At 40.7% G+C, this 17,360-nt stretch overlaps 1 protein-coding gene across 3 annotated transcripts in view; it reads left to right on the top strand.

The window, feature by feature from the left end:
* Positions 1 to 17,360, top strand: part of commd10 (COMM domain containing 10) — a 57,510-nt gene that overhangs the window by 3,534 nt on the left and 36,616 nt on the right. For all 3 annotated transcript variants that reach the window (XM_010733191.3, XM_019269816.2, XM_027277846.1), the window contains exon 5: positions 1,778 to 1,888. In XM_010733191.3, the coding sequence (XP_010731493.1) occupies positions 1,778 to 1,888 (111 nt within the window). The remainder of the gene's footprint in view (positions 1 to 1,777; positions 1,889 to 17,360) is intronic.

Raw genomic sequence — 17,360 nt, 5'->3', positions numbered from 1 at the left:
AACACAGAATAAATAAGCAGCATGTACGCATCAATCGCATTATGCTGGAGTTGTTGCTGCTGTCATACTTCTAGACATCTCACCTGTCAGGGTCTCGCAAGTCATCCTCCTCTCCCTCATGATTTTATTGCTGCCAGCAGAGGATGGTGACAGCCATTGATCCTCGAGACGACCTCTGCTACTACTTTGACTTTGGGCAACAGTCAAGTCACACAAGAAACTGTATAACTTTTATATGTTTTCTCCTCCACTTCTTCTATTGAATGGAAAGCAGGGTGCTGATACACATGGCTTGCGTCACCATTGGTGCGTCACCAGTACTGGGACTAATTTCTTTTCATATTGATAATTGTTGCGATACACTGCTCATTTGAATTTCCTAACTCAGCAGGACATAATAGGATGTCACAGTTGGCCTTTATGTTGGTCGCTGCCAGTTGTTTGATTGGCGAGGACAGTTTCTGTTTTAATTAACATTGCTGTTTACAGAGATTTATCATCTGCACTGAACAGTGATGATTGCTTTGATTGCACACTATTCCTTTTAAATTGAGCAAATCTGAACCCCTGCTTGGATTCATACAAGTGCCAAACAACGACACACCTACCAGAAAATATAATGAAGGAAACAAAAGTAATTAGAGGGGATATACTTTAATAAGGTACCATTCTGTTTTATGATTAGTCATTTGCTGAGTCCTTTATGTATTACAAAATTTTAAAATACAGCATCTGTATTTATTTTATTGATTCATTCCTTAAATTGAGTCATTTGCATACAGGGAAAGTAAAATAAGTTGTGGTGTTTACTCATGCTACTGTGGATGTTGTTCCGGTCGTGAATAATGTGGCCCAGCCCTTCCCCGCCTCACACCTGTCCTCAGATGCTGTGGAAGCATCCAGACCCAATAAGTCACACATGGTTTATTATTATGGCCTCTCTCTGCATCATAAAACACTTAACTGCCCTGCCTTGACTCAGTGCTGCTAATCTATCATCCTGCTACAGCTGACTAAGACTGAGAATAATAGTCTGACAACCTGCAGCTTGGAAGCAAGGTAACTTAAACTTTGAGATTAAGCAAAGTTCTACAGTAGTAAATCTTCATGACAATATTCACAAGTGTGATGACGAAGTGAGTTCTACTAATACTGTTGGTCATCTAGCTGCATGTGGCCCACAAACAAGTGCAACTTGTGCACACTCCATTTTCAGCAAACACGTTGTTCTTATAAGACTGTGTTTGCAGTCTCATCTTCATAAAATAGGAACATCAATGTGAGAAAGTTGTAAGTAATCAAAAATAAGCTGACTGTATGTCAGAAAATCCACAACAAATCAAAGCTGCAACAATAATTTGATTAATCAGTTAGCCAATTGAAAGAAAATGTATCCACTATTATGATAATCAGTCTGATTGGCAGTGTTTTTCTATTTGCACATTCTCATTTATAATCATTACGCTAGAGTAAATTTGATTAATGTTGCACTTGCCAAAATCAGAAAGTGATTTTGAAATAAAAACAATAAAAATAAGAATCAAGTGAACAGTGAAACATTAGCTGAAGTAGTCACAATATAATGAAGATGAAGGATGAATAGAATATCAATATAAGCATAAATATACACAATTCAGAATTCTCAACTGTTATTTTGTGTGAAACCCGCCATCTTAGTTTTGAAAATGTGTCCACGGCATTAATTTGATTAAAGTGTGAGATTTTATTGAACCTATGTGAATATTACATAAAGGCTGGCTCTGTTTGTGTGTTTCAGCTGGAGTATGTCGGCTGGCAGTTAAACCTGCAGATGGCCCAGTCCAGCCAAGCCAGACTGAAGTCTCCCAGTGCTGTCCTCCAACTGGGGCTCTGCAGTGAAGACTCTGAGGTGTGAACACACACACACACACACACACACACACACATATTGGCGACTGCCGCAGCATACAGGACTGTCATTATTTTTCCTGTTCTGTTTCTCGTACCACTTACCATCACATCTTTTTGTAAACACACTAACAACGGTCTTATTTTACGTCGTAATCAGAAAACTGTTTCATCTTTGCCAAACGAGAACATCTCCAATCTGTGCCTTTATTCTTTGCTAATAGATGGTAATCCCGCCGGTGTCTGTCTTGACCCAGAGGTAGATGTACATCTGGCTCCAGAGTAACTGTAGTGTAAAGACCAGAGATCAGGGAGCTTGTTATCTGAAACCTCCAGGGTCTTTTTGTTCTCTTGAGAGACTGACTCTGTAGCTAGAATTGGATAGTATTGTAACTAGCACTGAACTGTGTCAATTTCTGCACAGTATCCAGACTTGTTTACGGTATGTTTTATATTGAGACTGGATAGCTGCCTTATTGAGGTCATTGGTCGTTGTGTGTGTATATATATTATAGGATTTTCTATTGTAGGAAAAATGATACGGATATGGTTTGGATTTCATTCATTTGTATTCAGGAGAGTCTGTTTGGGCCCCAATTAGCTAATGCTGTGTAGTTACTCTAATAGCCAAGATCTCATGAGCCTGCCTCACTCATTTTGTTTTTTCCACTGGGAGAAGGATTGATCTGTTCCTCTAGTAAAAAAGGAATGAGAACGCAAAAGGCAGGTTTTTGTTTTTTTTTTCACATTAAAGCATGTTCGACCTTTGATTGAAATATTTAATCTTCACTTAATGTTTTGAGTCTTCTAACAAGCTCAAATATGAACATGTACTTGGTGGGATAACATCAAGTGCTGTTGATAATTTGAGAAAAATACACAGGACTGCAATTAGTTGACATGGATACTGAAAATTTTAGTTATGGCCTTCAGGCATTTTACTGGTTTCATTTAAAGCAGTTTTGTGTCTCAAAATGGTGGGATTGATCATCCCCCGAGCCTGGATTGTGTTGTTCCAGCTGACTAGTCAAGTGTCTTTCTTGCTGCTTTGTATTCAGTCCCTGGAGAATGCCAGCTCAGCCTAAACGAGGAATTAAGCATGACATATTCAAATTGATGCCGTCTTAAATGTGGGCCTATAGGCGTAAGCTAGAAGAAAATATATGTTTTTCTTTATCTGTGTGAGTGCGACAGCAGTAGGATTTTTTTTTTTGTTTTAGAATATTTTCTCGCTGTCTCCTCCCAAGGCTAGCAAAAGAGGCATTAATTTATTTAAATCCACTTATACAATTCCCCTTGTGGGAGGAGAGAGCTGGGGGGCTTAAACAAGGCTGGTTAAAAGTGTAGAGGGATCAACTTCATTGAATGTGACTGAGGTGCATGTCATCTGGTGGACTGCAGGGGGCACTGTTGTCTCACAGGTGGGAGAGCATCCCTTCAGGGGCCGTAAAGTATCTGACAGATATATAGGATACCTTGTTTAACTTTGTATTAAGGCAGTTTGAGTGTGCTCATTTTTATTTTGTTTCTTTCTTTCTCATTTCCATTGGTGTCTTCTGATCAGAGCTTCCTGACAGTACTTTTGTTTTCTTCCAAAGTCTCTCTCGACAACTTCTGGAATGTCAAAACACTCCAATGACTGAGAAGTAAATTAGTTGCAAATAAAAAATGAAATTCAGCTGCAAGTGTCATAATAATTACAACGCAGATTTATGACACCCTCAGTGCCTGTCTAAAAGACAAGGGAAGGCAAAACTGCAAATGGGAGAAATTCGATGATTAAAGGTAACAGAGGTCAGGGTAGGGGAGAGGAGGTGAAAATAATTATAATAAAAAAAAAAGTCATAGGGAGTAAAATAATGAAGACGAAGAGGATAAAAGAGTGAAAATGAAAGAGAAAGAGGAAGGCGAGGGTGTCCGTCTGTATATTATTGATTGCTTGGAACCCAAGTGGAGAGTTAGACTCTCCCATCTGACCAGCCTCCTGCTTCATTAGCACTCTCCCCAAGGAGGAGAAAGAGGAGGAGGACTGCCAGGGAGCTCCTCCACCAAACAATATGTAATTACAGTATATCTACAGTACAGCGGGGGAGATTTTAGACAACATATTTGGAGAAATAAGTGGATTGTTTTAAGGATTTTTTGTTTTTTTTCTTGTTTTTATTGAACTATTTACTGTCCGGGGGGGGGTCTTTCAAAATATTATTTCCTCTGCCTTCAAAATGTGTGGACGAACGACATATATTGAAATTACACACTGGTTCTGCTTCCATGCAGCTGTCAGTGTGGTACCGCACCCAGGGGAGCTGCTATTTCCCTAAATTGAATTTGTATCTGGTTCAGTGGAAAGGTGCTATTACCCATATGAAAACTGTATTGAGGAAGCATTGCAGTTCATCAGCACACAGATAAATGTCCTCACATCCACCCCTTAGTGTTTCAAAAGTGAGATCTCATCTCAGCCTAGACCTGTTGCATAGCTTGTTTGTTATTCCAAAGGAGAAGCAGCTGAGACAGAAAAAGACTTACGTGATCTGCTGTCAGGAGGGAAACAAAAGTTAGAAAAGAAACAGGCGAGGAAGAAGAAGGAAGAAGACGAGGATGAAGCAGAAGGTGATGGGAAGGACAAAGAATAAAGGCAGGAGATGAGGAAAAGAGGAGAATGACAACCGAGAGATGATGTGGGAAAGGATGAAGATGACAAAAAGGATGGGGGGGGGGCAACAAAGATGAAACATGTGGAGGATTTCATGTAAATTACCTTTGTAGTTCTTTGTGGGTGGTATTAATAGTATAAACGTGTGTATCAGGTGGTCAGTTATTGATGGTGTGCAGAGTTTCCCATTCATCAACACAAAAAAGCGCAGAGAATCTGTGATTTTATCTGTATTTCATGAGAGCTTCTGATAAGCACGCTATCCAGACTGCAGATTTAATTATTTTCCAACTGCACAGACCTTGAAGTAGAAGCACATAATCTACCCATTGTGATTCTTAGGTGTTGTTGTCTGCAGAGGTTTTGTCTTGGGATAAAGCTATGCTCGAAAACAAGCAAGTAACAGGTGGACCTGCTGCAAACACACATCTCATTTACACTAAATTTGAAGTTGCTGTGAAGTTTCACCCCTCATTTTACATCTGTGCTGCTTACGGGCTCTTACTTGAGGTAAAGGAGACCTCAGTACGTGACGCACAAGGATTACGCAGGAGATAATAACGGAGACAAAATTATTGGTTTTGTAGGTTTAGGTCCTGTAAAACCGCCAAGAAACACACACCGCAATTCCCTACAATGGGGTTGAACAATCTTTAGTGGTGAGAGCCAACTCACATGTACATATGATTTGGCTACACAGTGTTTAGCAGGCTAACATTTTGGAAAGAATGAGCAACCAAGTAAAGTTGGCATAAAGCTAATTGTCCCTTTCTCATTAACTTTTTATTGAATGTACAACAGATACAAATAGGCCAGAGAAAAACAAGCAAGTAATGAATAAAAATAAGACATGGATAATAAAAACTTTAAATTGGGGTAAGCATTTGCAGGACCATTAGTCATATTTCAAAATATTTGGCCGCAGAAGCAGCAGCTAAGTGTTAATAATGCATTTAGTTGCATCATTAATTTGTGCAGTATAAAGCTCCAGGTACAGTATATGACAGGCAGAGAGAAAATGAGGAAGCTTTTAATGAGTGGATTTCTTATTTTTAGGAGTACTTAGAGCTTCGAGCACAATCTGTCTCTGTGGTTTTTAAAATGCTGCCTGGCACTGACAAATCATTTGGGGGAAAGATAGATATGGTTGTGTGCACCGTCATGAACTGTAGTGACTTGATAGCAGCTGTTTCAGAAAATATGCAAAGACAGTCATTTAGCTCGGTTGTTCCCATCCTTTTTTGGCTTGTCAACCAAATGTAAAAGTCAACTCATAACTCATCAAAGGTTACACTCTTCTACAAGCGATGAGCACCTTAAGTTTGAACTTTTCAGACTGATTTAAATAAGTTTTAGAAGCTTAAAGAGGTAAAGCTGATGCATGTTAAAGATATTTTTGTTCTTCTTTCCTTGTTGGTCATCTCTTGACTGTTCACGTTAAACAGACATTGGTAAAACAATGCTGACTCACTTTCATTCACTTTTTCTCCCCTTTTGTGTCCATCTCTCACTACCATTCTCTTCCAGCATCCATCTTCTTTTTTATTCATAAACATGCAACGAGACACTGATGCCACTTTGACGAGTCTACGAGTTGAAATCCCTATCCAGCCTCTCTCTCTCTCTCTCTGTCTCTGTCCTGTGGCATTAGAACGAGCCACTGCTCTGCCGACCAAGAGCAGGGTGACATTTATAATACAGAACATCCACTTGCAAGACAGCCACCGCCGATTTCAATATTTATTGCGGACACGCTTGGCCGCAATGGCACGGGGTAAGAGCCAGTGAACTAATGTAGCTTCTACATGCTGGCTCAGACATCAAAGCGTATGTTTAGCTGATAGCTTCAGACAGACTTGATGAGAACTGATAAAGCAAAGCTCTTTTGAGTTTAAAACCACAAAAAGGAAAAATGTACCCAATACAGCTTTAAGACCAAATCCCAAACAGATTTTTGTTATGTTTCTCCGATGCCCCTTGAACATTCAGTCAAACTTTGCGAGCAAGGACCTTAAGGATGACTTTGACTTTGACTTTGACTTTTTATTAAAACAATAACACCCAAGTATTTATTTCAGTCCCAGTGTTATTCACTTCCCCTTGGTAAAATGACTAGTCCATTAGTTGATTTACAGAAACAGTAGCTTTAATGATCAAACTATTCTTTTCAAGGACCAGTGTATACGACTGTAGTCCCTTCCTAGCATGAAGGAGAAACTACGTTGGCCACCAAAAGTGAAAAATACAAAAAGCCTATCTAGAGCTACTGTTTAGTTTGCTTGTTATGGACTACTGTAGAAACATATGGTGGACTCTGTGGAGGACCTGCAGTGTTTGTAGATATAAAAAGCTCATTCTAAGGTAACAAAAACATAACTGTTCTTATTTTTAGGTGTTGATACACCAATAAAAACACAGTTATGTTATAGTATGCATATTATATTATATTTCTGCCTGTAAATAGAGCCCCAATATTTGTTGTTTCTAGCTTCTCAGATATGAGGCTTAGCTGATTTTGTCTGTTTTGTTTTCATTTTAAATTGAATATATGGTTAGCCAGACAAGACCAACAATTTAAAGACTTCATTTTGAGCTCAGGAAAATTGCGATTGAAATACAATTTCTGTCTGAATTTTGTAGAATGATGACGAAAATAATTGTTAGTTGCAGCCTTACTCCAACCCTAGAGACACCAGAGGTTAAAGGTCAGGGTGGTGTTTGTCTCCAGGTTACCTCAGAAAACTTTCAGGCAATGACTTATGACTCAGAAGCTTGTGCCTCTGTCAGGTCTCCATTTGCCACCATCTAACCTTTTCAATCCAAATGAAATTAAACTAAGAAAGTATTTTTCATGCCTCTTAATAGCACACATTTTTCTTAAATGCCATAGTGTACAACTGAGTCAATATATTGAAACACAAATCTGTCCATGTCTTGTAACCCCTGAAAAAGTGTTTATTTCCCTCAATGTTCCTGATGGATATGATGCCAAAGTAATTCAGTATGCTTTCAGTAAAATGTGGGACTTAAAAAATAGCTCCAGCTGTATCTTGTTTAATATTTCTCATAGGAGGAGTGTCTGTCAGCATCATAGAAGCCCTGCTGTTAATTGTGCTCATTCATACACAAGTGTGTCTGAATTGTCAGAAAGATCATATTTCTGTCAGATCAGAATGTAGCATCTTCTTTGACGTTTTCACATTTGTGTTATTCTACCCTGACACACGTGCTGCCTCTTTTTCCAGCATCTGCCTTTTTTTTATTGAGCCCAATAATGCAATTCTTCCTTTCTTTCTCTTGTACTTGTGACTTTTTCATGAGCAAATCTTTTGTTGATTGAAATTTTTGTGTCAAGTTGTCCCCAGCTAGTACAGAATTATAAGCCAACTAATTCTAGTTTGTGGAAACCTGCTTGTTTTTGTTATCAAAGCATCAGACATGAAAGACTCTTCTTCTTATGATTCTAATTTATTTTTTGTGTTCTGGCTTACAGCACCAGTGCTGTAATCACGGAGGTACGGGGAGCCTTTGTTTGAAAGCACACACATTGCATGAAAACACACGGGCATGTACACAATCGCGGGAGCACACAGCACGCAGACCTGAACTGAGCCAGCAAAGGTTGTGACTTTATTTATTAACACCGTGTGAAGAGGAGTCCAATTAAACATCCCATTTTGACTTCTGCGAGGAGGTGCTGTGATCAGAGGCTCCCCGAACACTCCTCTCTGCCTCACGTATCTCCGTCAAACTGGCATCACAAGCAGCAGGCCAAACTTTGAACACAACTCAAAGCTTTTCTGACGAGTTACATAAAGCTTGGTTCCTGCCTCCCACATGCTCTTGTCATGTAAACCCAACAAACAATGCGCCCAGAGTAGATCCAACCTTTTCAGTCATCATTTGAGGGATTACATGGCCCGATCAATATATCGAAGAGCTCTGATGTAAATGCTACCACGTTCAAATCCTTCACACCAAGCCACCCACCAGCCAGGAGAGACAAAGGCAGCTTTGTCTCAATCTCTACTTGCCTTGCTCTACATGTCCCAAGATGCTTTGTTGCTTTGTGTGCACATCTTTTAAGGGTCTCTCTCTCCATCTCTCTCTCTCTCTCTCTCTCTCTCTCTCTCTGTCTTTTTCTCCATCTTGCCCCCCCCCCCTCTGCACCCTCCTTTCCCACTGGTGATTTGTTTTTCTCCTGTGGGATTTGGGATCCCATTCATTGAGGGTGCATTGTTCGACTCTTATCCATTCCAGAGGATGGGCCCCGAGAGGCAGAATGGGTGACTGTGGGTGCTCTCGTCTCTCCCTTCTCCCTCTCTCTACCCCCCTACTCCTCACCACCCAGCTCCTTGCTCCTTGCCATACGATGATGTCATGGCTTTTATTTGCTCCGGGGGTACCCATTGATTCTCTCTCCGTATTACACACTCTATATCTCCCTCTTCCTACCCCCTACCCTCACTAACCTCCACTCCTGTTTTTCCTCAGCCAGTCCGTTTCCCAGATTCTTTTGCCTCTCAAAAGGCACCTAGGGGATTTGGGGATGTTTGGATGTTGTTTAGCACACCCACGGTACATGCTTGACACCCAGATAGGAACGCCATTGACCCTCCAAATCCAACTGCGACTCCCATCTAAATCTCATTGATTTACCATTCCTCTTTTATTCTCGCGTCTCCAACTACTGTGATCAGATTTTATTTCTCTCCAGTTATTCAGTCTGTTTGGTTTCACACCCAGTTTGTGAAGTAATCACTAATCTCATGAAAATGCGGTGCCATTTTGCCATACCCGGTAGCGATGGTAAAAGGGTGTTTGAGACTGAGATTTTCAGTTGTGTATGTGTGTGTGTGTGTGTGTGTCTTTCCTCGTTCATTTCAGTTTATTTGAGAGAGGCTGCTCTGCCTCTTGGCTGAACTAGGCTGGGGGTGAGAAATCTATTTCAGTTTAAACAAGATGCACTGATTGCAGAAGCACAGAGCCAAATCACATCCATTCATTCCAGTGAAAGTTGGCTGATAAGCATACACATTGTACAAAGGCATTTTTTTATTCAGATACAATGCAGATACATTATATCACCAGGAACACTTCTAGGTATTTATTAATGCAGTTTCTATGTGAGTTATTCTAGCATTATTTTCCTTTTTTTTAATTTTGCTGCATTTTATGTTGACAGCAGTCTGCTTGCATTGTGCTGTGATGGGATATAATGGCAATGGAATGATATGAGCTATAGGCCTCTTCCCTTCCTTGAAATAATGATTATAATGAGTGCGTTGGAACCTGGCACTGTTGTCAATTGACATGCAATGATAGGGCACAAAGTGCCTCCTCCGCCTGTATCAACAAATTGTGACCAGTGACACCCAGCCACTTTGATGCCACACTGGTATCTGACCGCTTTATTGAAAGGTAAAGTATTGCTTTAGAGAATGGTCTCAAGGTTGAGTGACATGTCTTGTCTGTCTGCGACGTGTGTGAACATTTTCAGTGTAGATGTAAAACCTGAGTTTTGGCTCTGACGCTGCTCGACGGGTTACGTTGTGTTACCTTACACCATGTCTACACAGGCAGCATAGTGAAAGCAGCTCATTAGCAGAGCGGCTTCAGTCTGCACAGGATGTGAGTGTAGTACTCAGAGCAAAATGCACATTCACAGTAGCTACATTTTCAAGTGAAATAATAGTTTTGAAGTGTAAAAATATGGATTCAGGTCACGGCTGTTAGCCTAAAGTGCGAGTGAAGCTGCATATATTGTGCCTGTGCATACTGACTTAGTCGAGACGCAGCCAAAAAGAATTCTCAGATGTTAAATGTTGTCTAAACACAAGCAGACTTGCAGGAAGTTTGCCTAAATAAAACAGAGTCAAAAAGGCAAAGAAATGGAAAACATCATTGTCTCTTATCATAACTACAGTATGTTTGTTGGTGACACCATATTTATGTCTGGCTTTGTGCTGTTGGTTAGCGGTGAAATGTTTATGCCTTATTGGAGGGGCAGCTGACGTTGTCTCCTGCAAGCTGTACTGTAAACTCTCCCTAACTCACCCAGTCTCTCTCACACTCACACACACACACACACACACACACACAGTCCTCCCCCTCTCTCTCTCTCTCCTGTGTATGAGAGCGACAGTGTCTACATACCATGGGGGCACAGGCTGGCTGCCTTGGCAATCTTCAAGCTCTGCCACACAGTGGAAAAAAAATAGGCCTTACAGTTGTGAATAGCAGCCGTTACTCGTCTTGTTCAAGCACTCTCGCTCTCTCTTTTACACGCACAGATACTAACCCACACACAGTTCGGTTGCCCATGACCCCCCACTCCAACCTTGTGCCAACCTAATACATTAAAATGCATACTGTTTCAAAATGGAGGCCTTGGCTGCAGGGGTTGAGTGCCACTTATCCTAGAACCTGGCACACCGATGGTAAAGTAAAGGCTCACACTACAAGATGTTGGCTGGCTTCAGTTCTTATTTAAGTAGCCACCCCACACACATTTAGAAGATTAAGCTTTGACACAGCCTTTTCAAACGCTTTCTCAAAATCATGTTGTAGTAAGCAGATTCAGAGGTGAACATGAAGTTCAAAGAAAGAAAGTTTTGTAAAACTCTCATCACCGGAATAGGCCAGAATGCAAAATACATATCTCCAACAGGAGTTCACATCATGCATTTCTGCATTCAATACCTAGTCATTACAGTTTTCCCATGGTGGCTGCTCCTCAGTTAGAACATCATTTCCCAGCCCTGTTGGAAAGCAGACAGAGTTTATGAGCTTGGCAGCCGTGGCTGGTACATGACATGGCACATTCGCCTTTTCTCCGTATCAGGCAATGGTAACTAGCTGCCACCACCATAATCATCTTGTTATGGCTCACACACGGCTCGTGTTCCTTGGCTTGTTTATCTTGGCGCTGTAGCTGTTGAGTGTCTCCATTCTCCCTGGCTCTGCAGCATCAAGCGTCCTGATTTAGAGGCTCTTAAACATGAAGATTTTATTTTGGGTTTAAAAAAGACCCAGGGATGAATTTTAGGACATATTTGACAATATTAGAAAATAGGGAAAAATAGGGTTCTTGGATGGATGAACTGTTAATATCAAACACACACCAACAATTTATAGATATGAATATTAATTTAGTTGAATTGTGCGAACAGGGTAAATAGCTCACTGAATATGTTTTTCAACCTTTTAATATTGGTTTATCATGAACACCCAGTAGTATGATGACACTTTTATTATTTCTTATTCGATTTTGTTGCATTTTATTGTTTTTATTGTTTTTATTTTGTTTGTTTTTTACCTATTGTTCTCGTTATTTATTGTCTACTGTAAAGCACTTTGGTACACCAGCACGAAAGGACTGTTGTAAAGGGCTGTATAAATAAAGTACATTTACATTTACATTTACATTTTACATGAAGTAGAAGCAGCAGAAGAAAATGTCTGGTTTGTATAGGAATGTGGAAGAGGGAACAGTAAATGTTATGGCTGATATCAATAAACAAAACAAACATCAAATACAGTGAGATTGCATACATGCATCACTTTTATATGAAGGCAACCTGAACCATGTGTGCAATGACAGATTCAGCCACACAAATACTGAATGTAAACTTACTGAAACGTGGTATGAGTTCATTAAATCTTACAGATTATGACTTTACACACACCCCAGTAGCTGCTGTAAAGCACCAATTTGTTGCTACTATTATGAAACAGAGAAGGCAGAACATTTATGTGTGAACATACAGTATGTGAACGTCGAGCTTTCTAAAAAGCCTAGAATATAAGAGCTGGTATGCAAGAAACTTTAAAAGTTGAGTTGGATTTTCAGATGTATCCTCATTGGTGTGGGCATGGGAAGTGAAGCGACGGGGTGCAGATCAATGGAAAGTCGTAGTAAATGTTGAGCTAGACGTGTTGGCATAAAGTGTAAGAAGATTGAAAATAGTCCGCAGAGGCAGAGATCCCTCTGCCCACGGATAACTCCACTCTAGTCATTCCAATTCAGGGTTCGGCAGTTTTTAGGTGCTTAATTGATTTGTCTCCTTCAGTGTTTCACCCTCCATCTAAGATGTGTGGGAGGTGTGAACAAACAATGTGAACAACCAGGCTATTCTAGACATTACTTTTTCTTAGTCAGGTGCCATTCAAATAGAACGTACTGTACATGTTGCTTTTAAGCCTCAAATCTGTAATATTCTCTCTGCTTCATCCATCTTGCTATCCTGTGCCTGTTTTTATTCTATGAGTGATCCGTGCTATTGAACTGTGTCGCTGCGTTATACTCCGATCTCTGCTTTTCCTCTGCCTCGTTATTTTGTTTTCAAAAATATCACTGCAGTGAGGCATCGCAGTCCCTGGTTTTAGGATGCATACACGTGTAACATCATGAACCCCTGGTTGTTGGATCTCGCAGTGGACCGTTTGCCATATGTTGCGCGTAGGCACTGACAACATTGTAAGTATTTATTTTTGGCCATATGTTTACATTTTTAAACAGAAAACTTTGTGGCAGTAACATTGGCAGCAGATATTGAGGAGCAAGCTTGAACATTATTATTGCAATAAATCAAATCATGTGTACAGAAAAGGGTGCTAGAGAGAGTGAAGTCTAGTGAGACCATATTTGCAATCGTGTAAGTTAACAATGCATGGATGTTAACTTTTGACTTGTTAGGTACATCTAAGCATTAGATGCCGCTATATGTGTAATAGCCATGATGATGTTTGATGCTACTTATCTCTTTCTAGCAGAGCACATTTACATGTTATTTTTACTTCCCCTCCTACTTTTCACCAGTTACCTTCTGTATGCACATCCTCTGTGGCATTGTTTGAGTTGAAGAGAATGAATGAGAGGAGAAACATCCTGCGTGTGCAGTTGGTGAGGGGGCTATTTAGCAGCTCTAAAGGATGACTCACAGTGACATTAGGAATAGATAAGAAATGATCCTTCCATCAGTTACGAAAAGCCACTTTTCCCACTGAGACAAGGTCACGTAGTGCCAGGATATCACACAAAAGTTGTTGTCTATTTGGAAAGTGACGGTTATCTCGCGCAGTCCCGTTGCCAAATATGCGCCGGATACTTAATCTTTGTAAGAATCCATATTAAACCTCTTTTTACAATAAACCGGCCTCTCTCCACACTTGTAATTTGCATTCGTCAGCTGATAACAAAGTGACCAACCACCCACCCCCCCCCCCACAGAAAACTAGCCTCCAAAGCAAAACTGTGGCACATGAAAGCAGCATTAATATAACCGATGTTTTGGGTGTGATAAATAATGGAGAGGCAAACGCGTCACATGGATAGCATTAAGGAGCGGGCGCAGTAGACCGAATAAATTTAAGGTATAGAAGTGTTTAAGCACCGACAAAAAAAAATGGGTCACCTGCCCATTAACAATAATGTAGCTTAAAATAAATTAGCAAGGCACATACATGTCCCAGAAATCCAGAATAGAATGGAGGCGAATTAAAAATGCGGAGGCCATTCACAGGAAGCAGGAATGACAGGATGTGAGGTCGGGGCTAGTATAAGAACCATCACAAACACCTCGATATGCACATGAAGAAATAGAATCAACATAGCAAGAAGAAACTGACACATGTAGAGAGGAGCGGCGGTAATTCTTAAATGAGATGTGGAAGTGTAGATAGTGGATGATTACATATTTCTTAGGGAATGAATCAGTGGCGGCAGGATTAATAGGGGTTTCTAAGACGGCGATAAATGGAATGGGCCGAGCAGAACTTCCCTGTGACGTCCAATATAGTTTCAATCTGATAAACAATCTAAAAGAAAAAGGAAGGCAGAATCCTGGCATTTGTTGAGAAAGAGCACAAGAGGTCAAAATGAAGTTCGGGTACGTTTACTTGACAGAAGGGTGTATATGCGTGGGAAGCAGGCACTGAATGGTTGGCTAGTTGGGGGGAAGCAGGGGGAGGCGGACAGTAGAAAGCACGATGGCAGGGGAGGGAGTGCATGAACATCATAGCCAGGTCGCGCACAGGGGGGGGACGAGAAAATTTGTTTTAAAAGTGATTTTTATTTTTTGAAAGTCGTTGGCCACGGGTAGAAGATCAGGTCGCGCATGCTGGATGAATGGGAGGAAAGGTCGATGAAAGAGGTCTCAGTTTTTTGTTATTGGTGAAAAGAAGGTTATATGTTAACAGCGTCCACTTAACAGCAAACCGAAAAGCTATATTGATATATGCAACAATGTTGGCATTCAATGATTCGTGCAAGTACGAGTGGAAAAATGAGGGAGACACACCTAGGTGCTCATAGTCTGGAATCCTGCTTGGTAATGTATAAATCCAGCAAGGGGGTTACAGGAGCGATCTCAAGAAACAAAGGCTGGTGATAGGCTTGGGAAGTGAAGTGGGTACCGACCGAGTTTGATATTATGAAAAGAAAAAAAAGGATACAAAAAAATACTTTTCGTTAGCTAAATCAGGTCGGCGGCAACGCTAGGGTAATGGACTAGAATGTACCGCAAGCCAATCAAGCCAGGTAGCAGACAAGGACAAAGACCGTCAACAGACAAGAAAGTATAAAAATCTTTCAATTTGATCCTAGAGAGGAGATGTTGGGAAGTCGGAGTTATCTAAATATTGCCATGAGTGTCCTTGTGAGTGCGTGGTGATTCAAACAGGGTGGTCTGTTAGGCATAGAAAAAAGTAGGGACGGTTAATTGGAAAGAGCCGTTGGGTTATGCAGGGCAGACAAGCAACGGCGTGAGGGGTCATAGGTTCAGAACCTGTTGCCAATGTCGGTCTGGTCTGTTTTCTTGATAAAATGTGGGTCAGATAAAAGTCCAGTCAAGGTAGGAAGAAAAGAGACAACAGAGGAAAGTTAACTATCCCTTATAAACCACGCGTGGCGGCCGTCAGCCTGCCTGAGGATCACTCTGAATGCTCTTTTATACTCAGCAGCAGTCGTGTAATACCTGCCTATATTGAGGCTCAGTCTAGCAAGCGCATCCAGTATATGTTTGTGCAGTTTAGGCACCGAATACGGTTTCCGCACTTGTAAAACATGTACTGATGGGACCGGGACGAACACTCTGTCTGCTTGTATTAGAGCCATGCACTGATTAATGATGATAGAGGAAAGCAGCTCAAGGTATGTCACTGGATTCCTAGGCAAAGGGGGAGAAGCACGCGCACGTTAGAAGCTAGACCAATGCAGAAACCTACAACACGGACGCGACAGATCTCGCATAACAGAAGGATATGGAAACATTTAGATGGTAAAAAGTTGTAGAAAAAAGTGGAGCCAAATTCAGGTAGATTGAAGTAGACAAACACACAATGGAAACACAGGAACACACACAACATCAGGTGGCATCCGGAAACTAGGTTCTTTTGTTTATTCGTTGAAGGCTTTTCAGAGTTGCCCACAGTGCTCCAAATACAATACACCCCCTGGAAATCTACTTGGGCCTTTAGTCGTTTTTTCTTGCTGCTGTCAGATCCAGCACACACACACACAACACACACACACACAAACACACACACACACACACACACACAACACACACGCATGTCTAGCTGTGTACAGACTCTCATCTCATAGCAGAGGCAACACTTTGCAGTATAATAAGCGTACTGTCACATTAGCCTATAGGGATGAGCATGTGCTATCTTGTTTTGACTTACTTCTTGTCTTAACAATAGAGAAGATAGAGAAAAACTGCACACACATTTCTCAGCAGGAGGGTTTCAACCACATTGTCAACAAACTGGGATAGGCCCTTGGTATGTTTTGGTATCTGCGAGAGTGTTAAGTTGGCCACTACTTCATTGTGCGTTCTCTTCTACTCTGCCATACTACTTGGGTGTGGTGTATCCCATGCTGTGTAGTGTGTTACTGGAAGTTATTCAGTGCATATTGGTTCATAAAGGAAATTATTGATTCATAAAACTGGTCCTTAATAGTACAATAGTAACATGTCTGGGAATGTAAGAACAACATTGTGTAAAAAACAATATTTTTTGAATGAAGAAAAACAAAGAAATGGTAAGATTATAGAACTGCAGCTTTATTTTATTTTCATTGATTTCTTAATGTTAATAGCCCTGTGAAAATTAAAATCATAATTGGATCAGAGGTCCATGGTATGTCTTCAATTAAACTTGTTTTGTGGTCCTAAATCTTAAAGATAGTGAAAACTGGCCCTGTGTGAGGAGAAAAAATGCAATAGTCCCACATAAGATAGTTGGAGCTGTTTGCTTTGAAAAAATGACTGAAATGATTAAACGGTTATCAAACATGTCCAGATTAATTTCACTGTTGATCGGCGATCCACTCCACCTCTTAAGATCGTTACCAAACTGCCATCATCACATTTTTATCACAAAGAATGTTCTCTGTTGAACTTTGTAGTGTAAGTTTTGCTGTGTGTTGTAATGAAGTTATTACAACATTTTACATGCAAAACTGTGTGTTTGACCTTCATAATACGCTGCCTAAATTTTGGCTTGTAGCAACGCGCACACCTGACTAGTGCTCATGTTGATTGAAGCAAGTTGTAAGAAGTGAATCTTCACTCAGGTCTTTGGCAAACAAGTTCAGTCTATATTGTGGAAACATGAAGGAAACACTCCGCACAGCCTGAACTGAGTGAACTTAGGCTCAACTTTTATGAATGTCACAGGTTCAGAGTCTGGAGATTCTCCAAAGATAATAATTTAGGGTGAATGATAAATGCCAGCACATTTATCAGCTCCCCTAAAGCACCTAGGGGCATTTCCCAGGGAATACAAATGCAAGGTTTTTTTTGGTTTG

The sequence above is a fragment of the Larimichthys crocea genome, chromosome III (assembly GCF_000972845.2).
Source record: "Larimichthys crocea isolate SSNF chromosome III, L_crocea_2.0, whole genome shotgun sequence".
Classification (NCBI taxonomy): Eukaryota; Metazoa; Chordata; class Actinopteri; family Sciaenidae; genus Larimichthys; species Larimichthys crocea.
The sequence above is the reverse complement of the archived record's forward strand: the minus strand, read 5'-3'. Positions and strand labels throughout refer to the sequence as shown.